Genomic DNA, 18,937 nt, shown 5'->3' on the forward strand with positions numbered 1-18,937 from the left:
TTTGAATAACGGATTGTTTCCTCAAACTCCGCTTCAAAATTTAATTTGAGTTGATCTTGTGGTTGTGTTTGACTGCAGATCCTTTTTTTTGAAATACGAACGGTTTAGGACCCTGGGAGCCAGTTATGGATGCAAATTTTACATCGGTAGAAAGGTAAGTAATGAAATTCTTCTATTTGTTCTCTATAACATATTCTATAATGTCATTCACTGAATCCAAAGACATACGGGAGTTAGATCTCAATATGCAGAAACTACAAATATTATTACCAGTTACATCAAACGGATTACATAGAATTAGATCCAGAAAACGTGACAACCACTAGTTGAAAGCTAACGGATTAATCTTTAAATGGGTATTGCTCATACCTAGTAGCACAATCATTAAGCACTGCTCTGGCACCGATCCTATTGTTGCAAGAAGTTAACATCTGGATTTCAGCTGCATCGAGGCAGGTTTTGCAATCCATGCTTGTAAGGTTTTGATTACAAGAAGCATGACCATAGGCAAAAGCGTTAGGGTAAGGAGAGATATCGCGGTAGTCATAACCTTCTTGAGAAGGTGTAACCCTTTTTAGTTCATCAAGAACATATGCCAGACTTATGGTGAATGGGTCACCTCCAGTATAAACGCCAGAATTACAAAGAACACTGGTGACATTGGTGTTCGGAGCACTTCGTACAAATTTGCATATACCAAACAATCTGATTAGCAATCCAGTGATAATCAACGTCTTTATTGGGAGTAAAACCATACTTTATCTTCTGATTTATCTCCTAAATTCTTTGTGGTTAGAAATAGTCCATATGGATATGGGTGCTATATCTATTGGTTTCTCCAATTATGACTATTATGTCCTCTTGCCTCCTTTTTGTCATCTCTGATTGTCTTCAGTGTAAAGCTGACTGCACCTTTATTATATATAATATCTGGTACGTGTGGGACAATAGACTGTTGTCTTTTATGGAGAAAGCCAATATCATTGATATAATTTTGTAATGAAATTAAAAACTACCACATTTCATGAAGCCGTCCATTTATATGCCATTTCTTGTCTGTATTGCTGTAGAAATTTATTACGTACTAATCTTATTCCAAAGCAGGAGTACATATATACCAAATATATAATTTATAAAGACTAAAAAGATAATACAAATCTACCAAATAATGATAACTGATAATAATACAAAAAGGAAAAAAAGACCCCCAAAAACTAACATATATGTTAGATCAGTTTGCATCATCACTATGTGATCCATGATTACTATTCTTTGAATACACTTCCACCCAGCCAAAGTGTAAATAGATGGCTCTGATCTCAATGGTACTCCTTCACATTCACCAAACAGCACCTGTCCACCCAGAATGTTTTGGATATTGACAGTTAAGAAGTCCATTTTGTTTATACATGCTACAAGTATGTATGTAGACACGTGCCACATCCTCCTTGTAAAATTATAAGTCATAGTGTTTTTTTTTGAAGCTGTGCTTGCTTACAGTCTTCTGTCATTGAAAACCGTATGGTAGGTTGGGCTATTTAGATTGAAAACCAGCGATCTCTCCAAGTTCTTCCACTTCTTTGGCCAAAACTTCTACCTTATCAACTATTTCCATTAATAGAAACAAGAAGTTTGCTATGGCAAGAGATTCTACATTTGCAATCCCTCGTAGTTTATGTGAAGTTGAAAGTAGATTGAGCTCTAGTTTAATGGACTCCAACTTTAGGACTTTTGCTTGGCATCTTTTCATATTCCTGATACTTTCTCCTAGCTCTCGCATGGTTAATCCAAGTGATAACCCTACACTTTTGCATGGCTCCTTAAGTGCATGTTGTAATGGTGTTGAGGGCTGTGTACACAAAATTAACAATGTTAAGTTACTTACTCACTTAACTTAGTAACTGAAATGTATTATGATAGGAACACGTGTACAGACCTGTAATGGTGATCCAAGACACTCTTTCATTGACAGAATGATGGAAGCAAGTTCCCTAATAAGCTCTCCTATCTGTAAGTATTTCTCCCAAGGATAATAGAAACCAAATTTTCCATGCCAGGGTTCCCACCTTGCGAAATTTGCCTAAAAATCAAACAGGATGTGAATATATATATATATATATATATATATATATATATATATATATATATATATATATATACTAGGTGTGAAACCCGTGTATTACACGGGTTGATAAAAAAAATATATCAAAGTTTAAATATTAAGAATTTTTTAAAATAAAATTTCGAAATAAATAAACATATTCAACTAATAAATAAATAGAATCACTATTAAGAAGATCATCCATAATATCAATGATTGTTTTGTCATATTTATTAAATTTATTATCATATTCAATGTATTTTAATATATCTTATGTATTTTTTAAGATTCTTTGCATTTATTATCGCATTAAATATATTTAATACTTTACATATATAAATCTAGTATTATGTGGCATATTAATTGATTTAATTCAAAAAACCCAAAAAATGACATGTGGATTTAAATTTAATCAAAAAATTTACAAAATTACATGTGGCAAATTTAATGAGAAGATGACATTTGGCAAAATGATCTTCATGTATTAGGATAGATATATATTTATGATCAACAAAAGTCAAAGAGCATATTCATTTCATCTTATAAAAGGAAAATATATGTAAATGCTCTAGAAGGTTGACATTTTTTACAACCAAGGTATAATCATAGGCCAGAAAAAAAAATTTAAGATGTTTTTACACAGTTAAAGAAATTGGTGTTTTATATGATATCTAGATCTGTATAAACCTTGACTTTCTTTGGTTAAGTCATACAATAAATCATGATGCTAATTTTTTAGTATGTATGTGTGTGTGCATATATATATATATATATATATACATACATACATACATACATACATACATACATACAAATCAGCAACATAGACTTACAAGCAGATCACTCGACCAGCAAAACACATGGATACAATTCTGAGAAATGACTTACTTATGTTTTTTTTTTTTTAGAAATATAGCTAATTGTATCTATGTTCAGATTGATTTGTGTACAATTTGTATCTGCTTTCAAGTTTTAGTTGACATTTATGATTGCTAGCTTTGAACTTTGAAGTTTATCCTTTCAAATTAATTTTCCAGTCTTTTTTATTTTTATTTAGTAATAGAATTAAACAAATAGACAGGATTGTTTAGTATCTGTAAGCATAATTTGTTTTTGAATATTCTTAGGTCAAGTGCATGTGAACATGGACCACTAACTAGTAAGAGATATTACCAGTGATTCTTCACTTGATTTTGAGTGCAACACTGACTTGCAACCACTGACATTAATGCTTGGCATGCTTTCTTTCTCACTGACTACACTGAAGTACGCTTTCATGCAATCTACAATTCATCATTCAACTGTTTTCATATAATGATACTAAAAAAAACATTATCACCACTTTTTAATTACCTTCAATGCAGCAAGCCAGTTTGTCAAAGTTGGAGGATGTGACACGATGAAGTTCATCACTAGCCCACATTGGGAAAATGAGTAAACTGATGAATATACACACAGCAAAACCCATACCAATTGTTGACAAACGCTCACGGGCTAATTCAAGAATTTTATCAGCACGCAAACCAGATACTGCTACCAGATTGAAGGTGAGAATGAAGATCATCACCCCATAATCATATCTCCTTTTTATACTTGGAATTAATCTACAGTATGTTGCCACAGCACCTACATGTTTAAAATTGATTCTTAACAAACATACTTAATGACATCATCAGAATATTGCTATATATCTTATGTATTTGCTTACCAAAAATAAAGACTGAAGCACCAACCACCACTGCATTTCCTATCTTTCCTAAATCATCTGCCATAATTGCTGCCAAGCACCCTAATCCACCTCCAAGTATAGTTCCAACTCCACGGAGCAAACCTTTGCTTAATGTGGCACCTGTCATACATATATCAATTGTCAGGAATACTTGTTTTTAGAGATGAAAGATTGAGCACTTTAGAACTATAAGATATGAGCACTTTTAATTTCAAAAATTGAAGACAAACCTGCATAGAACTCAAAGACAACCACAACAGTCATGATGGCCCACATGGCATTTTCCCCAACTTGGTTAAAAAGTGGATCAAGGAGGTAGAGAAGTGAAACCAAAACCAAGGCAATTCCTACCTTGATGCTATGAATGACTTTTTGCATATGTTGTTCATCATGTTTCTCTATAAGAGAAGATAGCTTAACAAGGAAAGAGGATTTCTTTTGTTTCTTGTAGTTTTGAGAAGTTTCATTTTCGTTGGAAATGTCAATTGTGGTGCTCATGGTTAGTTGTTTCTTTACCAACTCTTTTATTTTTCATGTAATTTGATTTGTGGGGATGCAAGTGCAACTTATATACAAGGCCCTTCCATTAGATATGAAACATGGGTAAGTGCCAAAACTTGACATCTGTCTCTCTTGACAATTCTCCCAGCTTGTCCAATCACAATTCATGAAAATATATGGTGCATATTATTAAGTGGATTTATTTGTGAACTTGGTGGAACTTGCTTGTCCTTTCTCCTTTTATCCTTTCATCTTATGGGGAATGGTCTTTTCATAACACACTAGTGCAATGCCTGTTATTTCTCAAGTGTTCTATGCTAATTTCCTAAATTTGATTTGAAAAAATATTGATTAGGGAGAAAGATAATATTATCAAGTGATTCAGAAAGGACAAATATGAACATTTCAATTTCTTGACTGGTCAAGTTGTAATTCTTAGAAAATGACACCACATAAACCATAGTGCAGCATATAGAATTTTCCCACTATCAGTTGTCTGTAGTCTGTACTGTAACATAGATTTTTTTTTTCCTGAATGTTAGTACATGGTTACCAACATGTGTAGCACTTATGGTAAAATATCATATTACAATACATCATGTTGAATTTACGTAAAGGTTCAGTAATTTGTCAATATACTGTAGTGAAAATTGATTGAAACCTGTTTTTAATTGCTTAACCTAATGCTGCAAATGGAATCCAAATTGCTTAGCATTTCATTTCAGTGCATTAAAATGCAAGAATGCATTATGGTCGCCTCATCACATTACTGTCTGAAAGGTGCATGAAGTTGAATTTTCATTTTGATTGCAAGGTAAAACAGTCTTTAAGATTCTTTTAATTCAATTTTAGTACTTCATTTGTTTAATTACCTTATGGCTTATGTGTCCCTATTAGAGGCAAAAAGGCTTACGTCTGTTTTCGGTACTTTCAGGAGATATTTCAGGAATAGTTTTGTAGGATTCCTATATTTTCTGATCAGGTCGTATGATAATTAATGCAATCCACACGCCTCCCTTTTTGTAATTAGAAAAACATTTTGTGCCCACCAATTAGTTATATTTTAAGACAAGTATATTGTCTTAATGAGGATTACCAACAACAGTGAGTCATCTGAGATTAATATATAATATAATGATCCTATTCTCTAGTGCTGCTGACATATATAGATTTAGTGCTCAAAAAGCTAATTAATGGGGATTTTGCTTTATATTTTTTAATTTTTACACATTTGTAGTACCACGTTCCGTACCTTTCATGGTAGCTTCTTGTTTCGGACATGAAGAAAGTAATGAGAACAATAAACTATTTTATTTTATGATTTCAAAGATTACAATGTTTACTAAATAAGTATAATTTATGCTTTAGTGGGAAGGGCTTTAAGGATTTCTGTTTTTACACGTTTGCACTCTTTTAAAACCTTCATATGCTTGTCACTTTTCCTTTATCTTGAGTTATTGCAAAATTACAGAAATCCCAATGAAATAAATATTTTGCTTGTTTAGAATGCAAAATGCATGCTATCTCCTGATTACACTACATTTAGTTTTATCAGATACATTTGTACCAATGAAGTATAATCTAATCTTCATGGACTCTTAAAATATCTATGCTGCAGCAATAATAATATGATGCTGAGATTGATGTCATGTTGCTAAATAACAAATATCACAAAATGTTTTGTGGTATAAAATTATTATCCTAAACTAGACACTGATCTATTGCAGGGTTACAAAGACGGATGTTTAAACGTGGCATCACAAAGCAAATTGAAAGGTAAGCACACGTTTTTGGCTTTATATATATATATATATATATATATATATATATATATATATATATATATATATATATATATATATATATATATATATATATATATATATGATGATGATGATGATGATGATACTAATGCAGTTGTACCGAAATCTGTACCCATCATAGATGGAGACAAGCACCATGCATCATAGTAATAGTCAAAAAGGTTTAATGCAAATAACTCTGTACGCGATTTAAACACGGCCACTACTCCCATTAGAAAATTATTAACAAGAGTAAGAAAAAGCCAAACCTGTTTCTCTCACTACCTTTCATAATTCATAGTCATGCTTTGACCCCACTAATATTTCTGTAATCCTTCTTCATACTTGTGTGCTAGTGGTGAAGTGAGGAATGCTAATTCTGCTAATTGAAAATGCTTAACTAAGCAATGAAATTGAAATATTTATTTTAAAATGCCTGCTTTTTGATAATGTCTATAAAAAAGTTAAATAGTGTAAAAATAAAATTTATGATGGTAAAGCATAACCATTACCTTTTTTTTAGAGATTAAAGAATGAAGAATAGGAAAGAAGGCGGTTAGTGTTTTCAATTCTATGTGTCCAAAAAGTTAATTAAAAGATTGATAAGGGGTCCTATATTATAATTTGAATTATATCCTTAATTCCTTATCTCTCAAGTCTCAAGATATGATATTTTAAAGATAAATTATATGATTCAACAAAATCAGTTGGGATGAAGGCTTTTTCCAGGATAACGAGACTATGAATTTCCACATGTTTTTTTTTTTTTTCTTCGGTTGTGATGAAGTGGATTTTTGCAGTCTCAATGGGCACCATGTTGTCACATAGGATAGGAGATGTATTGGAACATTTTTGACTTTTTGAAACAAATCCCTTCACACATAGCTCTGAGTCGTGCTTCACCACAGTTGACACTGGCGGCTGCTTCTTGCTTCTTAAGGTGATGGGATTTCCGTATACTATAAGAAGGTATAATATCTGATGTTTTCTAAGTAACCTCCCCAATCTTCTAAACAGTAGACCACTCCCAGGATTTCTTTTGAGGTAGGATTTGAGTCATTTCATGTGCTTGGTAGTTGCTGCAGCAAACCTGATATGATATCAGGCCTCATTTGGGAAAAATGGATTAACTTGCTGACCACTACCAGGTATCTCTTTTTATACAAGATGCAACCGGATACTACACTATATACTGTTTGGTCCCTTACAATAAAACTTTATATTTCAAAATATAAGTATTACAGCATGAACCAAGAGAAAAACATGAAATAAGACATGGTAATTAATCAATTCAATACTATTATTATTAACTTCATCTCACATACACAGCAATTAAACATATTAAATCAATAAAAAAAGATAAAACATAACAATTAATAAATCTACTAAAATAAGAAAAAACAAACAACTAGATGCCTCCTACAGCCTCTATCCGTGAAAGAAATTGTCTTCGTCTCTTAATTGTTTTCTTCCCAATCTTATTCCCATTACTGTTTAATACGATGTATGTTATGTGTTTGAAGCCCACCCAAATTAATTTTGGTTTTTCAAAGTTTTTGTTGTGGATGCCTCACATTGCTTTTGGTTTAGGATTTGAATAAAGACAAGACTATGGTGATTTTTTATTGGAAGTTTTTGATGCTTTGAGTGCCTCGTGTGCAAAATAACAAATAGATTTACGATGGTGGTTTCATGAGAAAGAAAGATGGTGATGAAAATTGAAGAGATGTGTGATGCAAGGGTTAGCATGTCGTGCTAGTTTTTACCAAAGAAGGTTTGGAATTTTAGAATACGATAGGGTAACCGATTGATGAGAAATGGTGCAGTTAGGATAAGGTGGAGAGAACAAGTTATTTCTAGGTGGATGATCAACACATAAAACAAGGTGGATGATACCTTGTTGGTTAAAACCACAAAAGTGAGAATAAAACTTGGATCTTTGTGGAGAAAACTTGGGATGTCCACTTTACATAATAAAATAATTCAACACTAAGGCTATGTTTGGTAAAAACTAGCTGGATGATATAAAAAAACATTTAGGATAATGATTTTTCTATAATTAATTAAGGGTATATTTGAAATATTTTAATAAAGCTCCAGAAATGCTTGTCTAAGTAGTTTTTTAATAACCTAGCTCATAGACTATTTTTTGGTTTGTCAAAGATGACAATTTAAAAAAGCTCGAAAATAAAACTAGCTTTATAAGCTAGGTTTGGGGTGCCAAACACAACCTAATTATCTAGATAATTCTACAGAGATAGTGTATACTGCATACCCAAATTAGAAACTTGGGATGGCTACTATACATAATAAAACGAAAGTCCTGTCAAAATCAGAGGGGATTAGACACTAGGCCTTTTTACACGTGCACTCTCTTTTTTAACATGAATGATTTTTTTTTTAATTTGTCCTGAATGCTATCATCATTCTTTCCTAATTTCTTCTTCATTGGAGAGATCATCGCCTACAAGTAGCAATTGGTAGTCGTTTTTTAATGAGTAATTTTTAATACGGATCAAGCACCTTTTTGTATATCTTTTTGAATTTTAAAAAAATATAGCAAAATAGAAGATTGTATGCGTGTGAATCGACTTTGGGACTTTGGAGACTGTCGACCTGTTTGACCCTTTTCACTCGTATCCCTTATATATATATATATATATATATATATATATATATATATATATATATATATATATATATATATAAGGCATAACCTAAATTACTTGTTTAGGAAAAAAAAGGGTACATATATAGTATCACCTTTAGCTCTAACTTATATCTATTTTAGTTATTTCTCTAGTGAAACTAAAATGAATGTTTTGGTAATTATTGTTGCAGATATGGCGTGGCTGAGATTAATGTTCCTTTTGACAAGTTGGAGACAAGTAGTATTACTATTAACAAGCTACAAGATTTTTGTAAGTTACTTAAGCCTGTTCTTTTCTTTTCATATGAAATAAATAAAAAGGGAAACATGTTAAGTGAAGGCTGAAACTGGTAGGACCCTAATCTAAGGTTTGTGTATCATTCATGAACTGAATATTGACCTAAATAGAATCCCACCATACCATCACCATGTTTCAAAATAAGATCGGGGCATGCTTTGGAATTTTTTCTTTCTTTGTGCTTATTGGCACGTAGAAATGAAAAAGTATTTTTGATAAAGATTTGTGATGGTGGTAAATATATTTCTTAGAAATATTATGTGTTTGCCACTTAAAAATGGCATCTAGTTAACGAGTTAGGTAAAAGTTGATGTCTTTGCTTAAATGGATAAATAAATATAAAAATGTTACTATTATGTAAGACATCTAAAATTCGAATATATTACTTTTTTGGTCCCTGGGTTTTTTCAAAAATTTCAGTTTTGGTCCCGAATAGTTTTCTCTTGCAATATTGGTGGCTATTTTCATTTGTTGCAACGATTATGGTCCCTATAGGCACCGATATTTCAAAAGGAAACTATTGAGTATACAACCTTTGAACAAACTCAGGGACCAAGATTCACCAAAATTGCAAGACAAGGCTATTGGGGACCAAAAATGTAATTTACTCTTAAAAATTAAAATTACTATCCTACACCTGTATTGCAGGTTTATGGGGATGGTGGTTTAAACATGAGACACAGAAAAAACTAAAAAGTAAGAAAATCGTTTCCTTTCATAATCATGCTATGAAGTTTGACCCCACCAATTAATCTTTTTTTAATCCTTCATTTTTGTTGGTGGTATATATACTAGTGTAGTGGTGCAATGTGGAATGCTAATTCTGCCAATTGAAAATGCTTAATTAAGCAATGAAATATTTATTTCAAAGATAGCATTTAAAACGCGTTAGGTTGCTTTTTGCTGATACCATTATAAAAATTTAGTGGTAAAAATAAAAATGATCATGGTAATGCATACACATGACGTAATATATTTTTATAGTAGTCCATATTTACATACCCAATACCCAAGTTAGAAAACATGGTTTCACTCACGACTGTCCTTGATAAAGATTAAAGAGAAAGTCCCCCGAGGGTATTAATAATGATTAGTGCTTTTTAGATATGCACATCACTCTCTTTCTGATTTTTCAGTTTGTCCTGAATGCTATCATCATTCTTTCATTAAATCTTCTTCACAACCTAAAGGTGCCAATTGGATAGTGGGTAAAAATAAGTAACTTTTTAGTATGGGTCAAGCACTTTTCTTTGTCTATCTTTTTTGAATTTCATAAATAATTATTCTATATATTTTAGTTCTACATCTATTTCATCCAATTAACAATAATATATATATATATATATATATATATATATATATATATATATATATATATATATATATATATATATGTTCACTAGTCAAACTAAAAATGAATGTTGTGTTGTAGTATTTGCTGCAGCCTGCATAAATGTTCCTATGACAACATACATGAATCCTGATCTTCATATAGAAATTAAAAGAAAATAAAGAGATAGAGAGAGAAAGCTGAAACTGGTAGGACCCTAATTTAAGGTTTGTGTATTATTATTATTATTATTATTATTATTATTATTATTATTATTATTATTATTATTATTATTATTATTATTATTCATCAACTGAAACATTAACCTAAATGGGATCCCACCATATATACCATGTTTGAAAATAAGATAGGGCAGACCCACTCTGTCCATTTTTCTTTGTGTTTTGTGGTATATATATGAAGAGAAATGTAAATTTATATTGCTTACAAATGTGTTTTCACCACTTAGAATATATGGCAAGTTAGAATGACACATAATCAACTAGTTAGGTAAAACTAAAAGTAAGAGGGTGTTTGGATAGGGGAAAAAGAGAGAGCTTATAGCTTATTGTATAAGCTAAGTTTAAGTGTTTGGATAAGAAACATTAAAAATTAGCTACTTTTAAAAAGCTTCCCCCTTGCTTATAGCTTATAGCTTATTTTTAATCTAAATACTTTTGCAAAAGTTGCTTTCTCACACCGCTATAAGCTAATAAGCTATAAGTGAATTTCTACAAACACCCTCTAAATGTCTTGCGTAAAATAGGACGTACAGTCGTTTCAGCATACAAATACAACTCTTCTTGAACCCACAATTACAAAGATTAACAAACTCTCTTAGACTCATCGGTGTGCACCGCACGGTGCAGTGGAGTGACATGACAGTGTGGTGTGGTATATCTATTCCGTGACTTTTAATTACCTATAAATAAAGTATAATATTGATATGTTATTTTTATATATTTGAATTTTGAAAAATGAGGGGAGTAATGGGAGTGAGAAGTGGTGTTGTAAGATCATTTCTTATCAGTTTTGTAGGATGAGGTGAAAATGATATGGTGCATATGTGTGTGGTAAGATGAGGTACTACACCTACGAGTCTTATATATAGTTGCAAAAGAAAACCAAAACATAAGAATAACGGTTGTCACTTAGTTTGACAAGTCTGTTGGCAGGTTGACGTGTGCCGTTCAAATGGTGTGGTTTATCATTTTCTTTTTTCTTTTATTTTGAAAAGACAAACCTCAATTAAGTAGATGTCTTCAACAACTCCCATCAATAAAATAGCATCAACAACCATGACTGCTTTGGATGATCGATCTCCACTATGGATTATTGTAACTTCATGCGTATTTACATGTTTTGTTCTTTCATGGTATACTTTTTGATGCTTCCTCATGCCTCCCCTCTTGTAATTAAAAAAATCATTTTGCGTCTGCCAATGAGTTGTACCTTAAGACAAGTATACAAACCACAATGCATGATTCATCTGCAATTAATTTATAATATACAAAGTTAGTGCTCAAAAGGTTGAATTAATGCGGATAACGCTTTCACATTTGTTAATTTGTACCACGATCCTTCTTGCTCAATATATTTTGACATGTGCCACAATCGTCATTGGTCAATCTTCTTAACAATTTCTACATAATTTATGTAGGAACAAGAGTTATTTATGCGTAAATTCAATAAAGAAATTAAACCGTGTCACAATGCTTAATGATGAGAATAACAAAGTATGTTATGGTTTCAAATATTGCATGTTTACCAAATATAATTCGTGCTCAACTTAAGTGGGAAGAGGTCTACGGATTTGTGGTTTCACATGTTTGTGTAGGGTGAAGATGCTTATATAAACACAGCTGCTACCTCAATTAGGAGATTAAAAATTGGTTCTCTTATTCCTTCAATTTTGTTGGCCTAGGTGTGCATACAGTGCGGTTAGAAAAAGCATGGTCTGGTCAAACTTTGGCCACACCGGTCAAAAAGGACCGGACCGGTCGTTTGGTCCAAAAAAACCGTTTGTTTTTATTAACATTCTTACTTATTAACTAATGCATATAAATTTCAAGAAACTACAAAAAAAATGCATTGTTTGATTGTATATATTATAAAATTAGAAAAAGTTAAAAAAATGCATCTTTTTAATTTATTAATATGAAATTCAAAACGGATACTTAAATATCTATTTTTATAAATTCCAATGGTTTTGTCATAGATAAATAAATAAATAAATAAAACACTTCACCTAAAGGTTATTTAAGTATTTAATAGAAAAAATATGAAAATATAGAAAAACAAAATAAAAACCCAGTTCGGGCAGGTCCGAAGTTGAATTGCCTAGGTTATAGCCTAGTGTTGTAGCTGGCCCAAGTTCGGTCTAAAAAAAAACCAGGTCCTTAGTATAAAATTTTGAATTGTTCAAAGCCTGCAGTCCGGACCGGTTTTATCCTAAAGCAAAAGAAAGTCTTGTATGATCTGGACCAATAAAAGCCCGATGGACAGGTCACTAGTGGGGAGAGCTAATTCTGCTAATTCAAACTGCTTAAGCAATGAGAATTTTGATTTAGGTTGCTTTTTGCTTATTATCATTCATTCATGAACATACTGTTACAAATTTGGTGTAAAAGTAAATTTTATAATGGTAAATTGGCAATGCATACTAAATTTTTATACATATCCAAGTTAGAAAATTGGTATCGCTACTATACTTAATAACAAGAAATAGTGGTTTTAAACTTTTACATGACTATTTTCTTTTTAAACTCCGATTTTAACTTGTCACCTATGTAGTCAATCCCGACGTTATAACGGTGCTATAGTGGCGTTCTAGCGATTAACAGAGGTAAATAAACGTTATTTCAAAACAACGGTGACGCTATTAACGCTGTGATTTACAGCTATTTACCGTGAATATGGCTACCGCTATAGCAGCGCTATAACCGCTATTTGAATAAATTCTATTTTTGGGCTATTTTACATAAAAAATGTTTTTTTGGTGCAATTCCATTGAATAAAATTGTTTTTTCTTAGCCCAAACCAAAATCTTTGTGCCATTCCATTGAATAAAATTATGATTTTGTGACTGTCATGACTTCCATTGAAACCATGTATGTGTTGTCTTGCTAATTGTGTTAAAGGCTTGAAGTACTACATTACAATTAACTATCAAATTCCTTAAATCATTTTATTTTTTTAACCGTGATTGTGTTCAAATATGATAAAATGATAAGTATTGTTTATATTTTCTTGTTGATTGTGTTAAAGTATGATTAGCTGTGACATAGGTAACCTGTATGTAAAGTATGATCAACTAATTATGATATGAGAAGTATGATTAACTCAATATGATATGTGAAGTATGATTTACTGATTAACTAATTAACTGGATTGGGTTGAACTCTGAAGTATGTTTTACTAATTAATACTTTAATATATATAAATTCTACATAATATAAAAAATGTTATACCACCGCTATACCGCCGTGAGAACCGCGATTTCAAATAGCGGCTGGTGACCGCTATTATATCATAGTTCTTTCATAATATCTTCTTCATTAAAGAAAAAAATATCAAACATGTTTACTGGATTGGATTTGATTGATCTGCAAACATTATCTTGTCTATCTTTTTGAATTTTATAAATAATTATTCTCATAAAGAAACAAGGGGCATATGTTAAGGTTTATGTACTATGCATCAACAATATATTGCCCAATGACCTTAATGGAACCCCACCATACCATGTTTCAAAATAAGACATGTAAAAATAATTTCTTTTTCTCGATGGTTTAAGAAAAATGTATTATAGTGACAAGTGAATAAATCTTTTTATCTTAATAAGATCCCATCTCAAAAAATCCCTGAAATATCATAGAAATGTTTGCGAGTGAAACAATATCATGAAATGTCCCAAGATGTTATGTCAGATCTCGATCACTACAAGAAAAAACAGCCTTTTACGACGCTCATTGTGCATCGTAAAAGGCTCAGACGACGCGCAAATGCGCGTCAAGGAAGACCCTGTCATAAAGAGAGACGATGCGTATTTACGACGCTCATTTACGACGCGCAATTACGACGCGCAATTACGACGCGCGTTTACGACACGCAATGTGTATCAAGGAAGGCCCTGTCATAAAGGAAGACGACACGCATTTGCGTGTCGTAACCTTACGACACGCGTGTTAATGACACGCAATGCGTATCAAGAAAGCCCCTGTCAAGAAAGGCCATGTCATAAATGAAGATGACACACATTTTTGCGTATCATAATTTTAAGCGTTTAAAAAAAATTATTTATAGATTTACTTATTTTCAAATTAAATTTGTATTTAATGTTTCATAATAGAAAATAAAATATCATATACAAAAAATAGAATCCATTGCATAAATTTAATGTCATACAAATAATCATTCCATGGAAAGATAAAACAAATCAATAGAAGTTGTAACAAAAATTTACAAACGAATTAGATACACAAAATACAATCCATTGCCCCTTTGCTTATTCAAGATCAACCTGCAAGTAGCTAACTAATCTGTACAAATTCACCCTTGTTTATAATCATTTTCTTAAATACTTTACAAACATAATTCATCCATAGTACCTGAACTATAGTTGCAGCCTTGTTTCTTCTTCTTCTGAACTCATCTCTTATAACCATTGCTCTAAGCCTAGTCTGAATAGATACAACAGCTCCTTGTCAATTATGTGAAAAATACAACTGGGGAGTGGCCTACCTTCATAATAGCAAGAACTAACGAAGCAGGAATGAAAGAGAAGGCAATACTCACAACAATAGCTACAATGAATACATGTAGGTCCTACAAGATCATACAAATCACTATTTAAATACACACTACATATAAAGGTGTCAATATTCTGATTGCATGTACTTAATATATAAAGACTCCAACAATAAATAGATATGTTATGTTACCTTGAGACACCTTTGTAGGGGATCCAAAAGATAATCTGTAGTCTTATCAACTTGGATGAATCCCATTGTTGTAACAGATATATCAAGAAGAATATGACTAACCAGATATATAAACATGTATGTATAGAGATATAAAACCTTAAGCATTCCCTCAATAATGATTGCATACCTGAACCATTCAATTCAATTCCATTCACATTGCTGATATAGGAAAAAAAAGGAAAAAACAGAAGAAAATAAGCACATTGCTGATATAGGAAAAAAAAAATATTTCTCAAACTTTTAGAAATTAATCCACAATTAATGATTGCATACCTGAACCATTCAATTCAATTCCATTATTTGTTAAAATACCAAAATAGCCCATCATATATATAATCAAATCCTTTGACATAGATTCCATTCCTTCTGATAATATTCTACAAATCAAATGCCCGTGATTAAAACCGGAGAGAAAGTGTACAAGTGAAGAAAATTGAAAATAGGTGGGCTGGGCTTAAGCTAAGCAAGGAGATGGGAACGAATTAGGAGGGGGTAGGTGACACAACTTCCAGTGCTCCATATCTGCATTGCATTGCATAATTACAAACATTATTAATTAATTATTTATGATTTATTTTAATAGCAATTGAGTTTGGGTGGCTAAATTGATAAAATGGATGCTAGAAATACAATACTTACAACCGATAACAGCCCCTGTTTGTACTTGTCATGGAATGAAAGGCTTCGGGTCCTCTCCAGGCCCTTTGATGAACCCACTGCATCAATCAATTAAAAAAAAAGCTCTACTTTCAATGATGAGGATGAGGTATATGTTATATTGACAGGAGATGATAAGTCTTTTATTAGTTAGGTATTATGCAAAGAATGAAAATGAGTGACATACATTAATGAGAGGGTTATGATTGTATCCCTTTTAACATCATATATGGCGATGAGACCCTTGTACACCTCGTTTCCATCTTTATATGACACAGCCAAACGCTCCCCTGTAGCATCCCATGCTATCTTCTCAAAATTTCTGCCAAATACTTAGACCAGGGAATCTACTTCTTCCATGAATGGTCATAATTTTATCCTGCAAACACAGTACCCTCTCTCCCATGGCGTTCAAGGTTACTCCCTGTTGGAGCAAGAAGATGCGGACCCTGCAATCCAGAAACATATAATTCAAACATCAACAAACTGGGGTAGCTCTTGGATTGTTAGATAACATGCCACATAAAATCAAAACCAGAGTATAATAAGTACGAAACAAAGTTTGGTTAGGATAAGTGAAAATTAACCAATATTCTAATGTTTGATGAATATTCTAATGTTTGATGAATATTCTAATGTTCTAATATATTAATTTCTCCAGGAAGAACAACCACTGTGCTCTTTGACCTCCCTGATACGAATGTTCTAATGTTTTAGTGTATGAATATCTCCAGGAAGAACAACCACTGTGCTTTTTGACCTCACTAAACTTAACATGATATAGAACAAAAAGAGATACTTAATTGCTGATGATGAGCATCTGGATATGTAAATGTAGTTGTATTTTGTTACTAGAACCTACCAACAAAATCTATATGCATGTGGAATAGCAGGTCCAAAAAGAGATATTTAAACTGATTTTATAACTATATATAATATACTAACCTGATTTATAAATATAATAAGGGTATTTGAAAGACATAAAGAATAATGAATCTTGGGAAGTGCTCATGTAATTATTCGTGATTGTGTCTCAATGATATTATCACTTATTACACCTGTAATTTCACATTGTGGGATGAGTGCAGCAACCTATAAAAATAAAGTCAATGAATTAGAAAACCAAGAAAACAATTGGACAAAAGATTTGTAGGGGTGAGTTTGATGAAGAAAAGTGGAGGGCATTCATGTCTTTTGCAAAGATTTTTCCTTACACTGTCGATGGCAATCACATCAACTGCTCCATTCTGTGTGAGAGTGCCAACAATACTCAGCAAATTTTCAGCAGAATTTGGCTGTGAGATGAGAAGACTTTTGGTATTTACACCAACTGTTTCAAGCAGCAGTGGGTCCAGCGCATTCTCCACCTACCAAAAAGAACTTCTAATCATCATAAAATGTGAAACACCAACATTGTTTATATGTGGTATTAAAGAACATTGGAACGCACCTCCAAGCTTTTGAGCTTCCTTGATTACATTCAAAGCAAGTGTTGTCTTGCCTGATCCCTCTTGCCACTAATCATACCACTTGTCAATATCTGCAAATAATATATATCATGAACACCACACCTTAACATTATCTCATAAAACAAAATTAAACAATGTTTCGTGTGTTGAACCTTAGAAGCCAGCTATAAACCTGCTTCCATTGGTCCAGATGATGTGTAAATGACATATGGAACCATGGCATAATATTAGAAGCAAATCTAGTTAGTGAAAATGTACTATCAGTTATTAGTTTATTACAGCATCCTATTAAGTACTTACGTTTCTTCCGATTACAACATTTTAACAGTGAAAAATCTACCCAAACACAAAGCTAACAGAATAGAGTTTCAGGTAAAAAGTATAACCTGGCAGCAGATGACAACTTTCTATTTAGGCTGATGACTGGAAAATATCTACATCAGCACCACCCAACAAATAAGAATTATAAAATAGATAAGAGAGTGAAAAAAGAAACAAATATTATATTGGTATGAGAAAGAACCTTTAATAGCTAGCTCTTTGGCCAAATAATAATCTCTTAACATTTTGTTGAGTGAATCCACATCAAATTCTTTACCTTGAAATCAAAAACACGATCAGATTTAAAAAAAAAAAAAAAATTCCCAAACCTGTATCAACAATCACATACTGAACTGAAAATTAATCACAAACACTTCCCAACAATAAACAATTAACGATAACAAAAAAAAAATTTAAAAGGCTAAGAAATGACTAAACTATAAATTCATGACCATTTTTTTTACTTAATGCAAGAAGAACAAAGCTCAAGTGCTAATGGAATAACTTACTACATGGTTTTCTTTTTGTGGAGGTTGCATCTTTAACAGGAGCAGAATTCTTGTCATCCTTCCTTTACCTCAATTCAATTTTTGCAAGTTGACGATTAGTTGGTATTTGAGTTTAAAGAACTAAAACATAGTAATTTAACAGATGAAATTTCTACGTTTAACTCTTTATTAAACTCTAAACAAGATGCATGCAACATCTATTATCATTGCATCTCCTTGAGCAACAAAGGGACTACTTCCCATATTGAGATGATTTGATTGATGTTTGTTGTTGTATTAGGCTAACTGTTTCTTCTTCTAAGTTTGTCCACTGCTAATGCAACAAAAAAATCAATTAAATGTTAGAAAGAAAAGCTTATCAAGTAACTGATACGATAAGAATGAAAATACTAGAATAAGTTTAACAGGAAAGAAAAGTTATTCATTCAAGAAAAATGGATAAACAGAGAAGAAGCATACCGTAAGCATAATGATACTCTCTACTAAAAAAATAAAGATACCAATAGACTTGTTACTTTTCTTTCTCTTTCACTCCTATGACTATCAGAGGTTACTGGTCCCCTGTGTGAACCTTCCAAATGTTGG

The 18,937-nt window shown here is 31.9% G+C and overlaps 2 protein-coding genes across 7 annotated transcripts; one reads left to right on the top strand and one right to left on the bottom strand.

Moving 5' to 3' along the window:
• The first annotated feature begins 74 nt into the window (after positions 1-74).
• On the top strand, positions 75-11,939 carry LOC145055690 (uncharacterized). Of its 6 annotated transcripts, XM_079004070.1 has the most exons (8): positions 4,335-5,145; positions 6,059-6,107; positions 6,249-6,385; positions 6,934-7,102; positions 7,210-7,281; positions 8,975-9,054; positions 9,730-9,777; positions 10,514-11,939. In XM_079004070.1, exons 4-8 carry the CDS (start codon positions 7,077-7,079, stop codon positions 10,591-10,593), a joined length of 306 nt encoding a protein of 101 aa, XP_078860196.1. In that variant the 5' UTR covers positions 4,335-5,145; positions 6,059-6,107; positions 6,249-6,385; positions 6,934-7,076; the 3' UTR covers positions 10,594-11,939. The 6 variants fall into 6 exon arrangements, with proteins under 6 accessions (XP_078860200.1, XP_078860199.1, XP_078860197.1 ...); XM_079004069.1 differs by lacking the exon at positions 6,249-6,385 and having other exon boundaries at positions 7,165-7,281; XM_079004073.1 differs by lacking the exons at positions 6,249-6,385; positions 6,934-7,102; positions 7,210-7,281 and adding an exon at positions 3,515-3,648 and having other exon boundaries at positions 5,057-5,145.
• LOC145055689 (aluminum-activated malate transporter 14-like) lies at positions 1,053-4,328 on the bottom strand. Its single transcript, XM_079004068.1, has 6 exons — positions 4,061-4,328; positions 3,810-3,950; positions 3,455-3,727; positions 3,275-3,384; positions 1,937-2,080; positions 1,053-1,849 (listed from the first exon to the last, which is right to left on the bottom strand). The coding sequence occupies exons 1-6, from the start codon at positions 4,326-4,328 to the stop codon at positions 1,535-1,537; spliced, it is 1,251 nt and encodes a 416-aa protein (XP_078860194.1). The 3' UTR covers positions 1,053-1,534.
• Positions 11,940-18,937: the final 6,998 nt, after the last annotated feature.

This window comes from Lactuca serriola, chromosome 5 (assembly GCF_051521515.1).
Source record: "Lactuca serriola cultivar US96UC23 chromosome 5, Lser_US96UC23_V15, whole genome shotgun sequence".
NCBI classification, from domain to species: domain Eukaryota; kingdom Viridiplantae; phylum Streptophyta; class Magnoliopsida; order Asterales; family Asteraceae; genus Lactuca; species Lactuca serriola.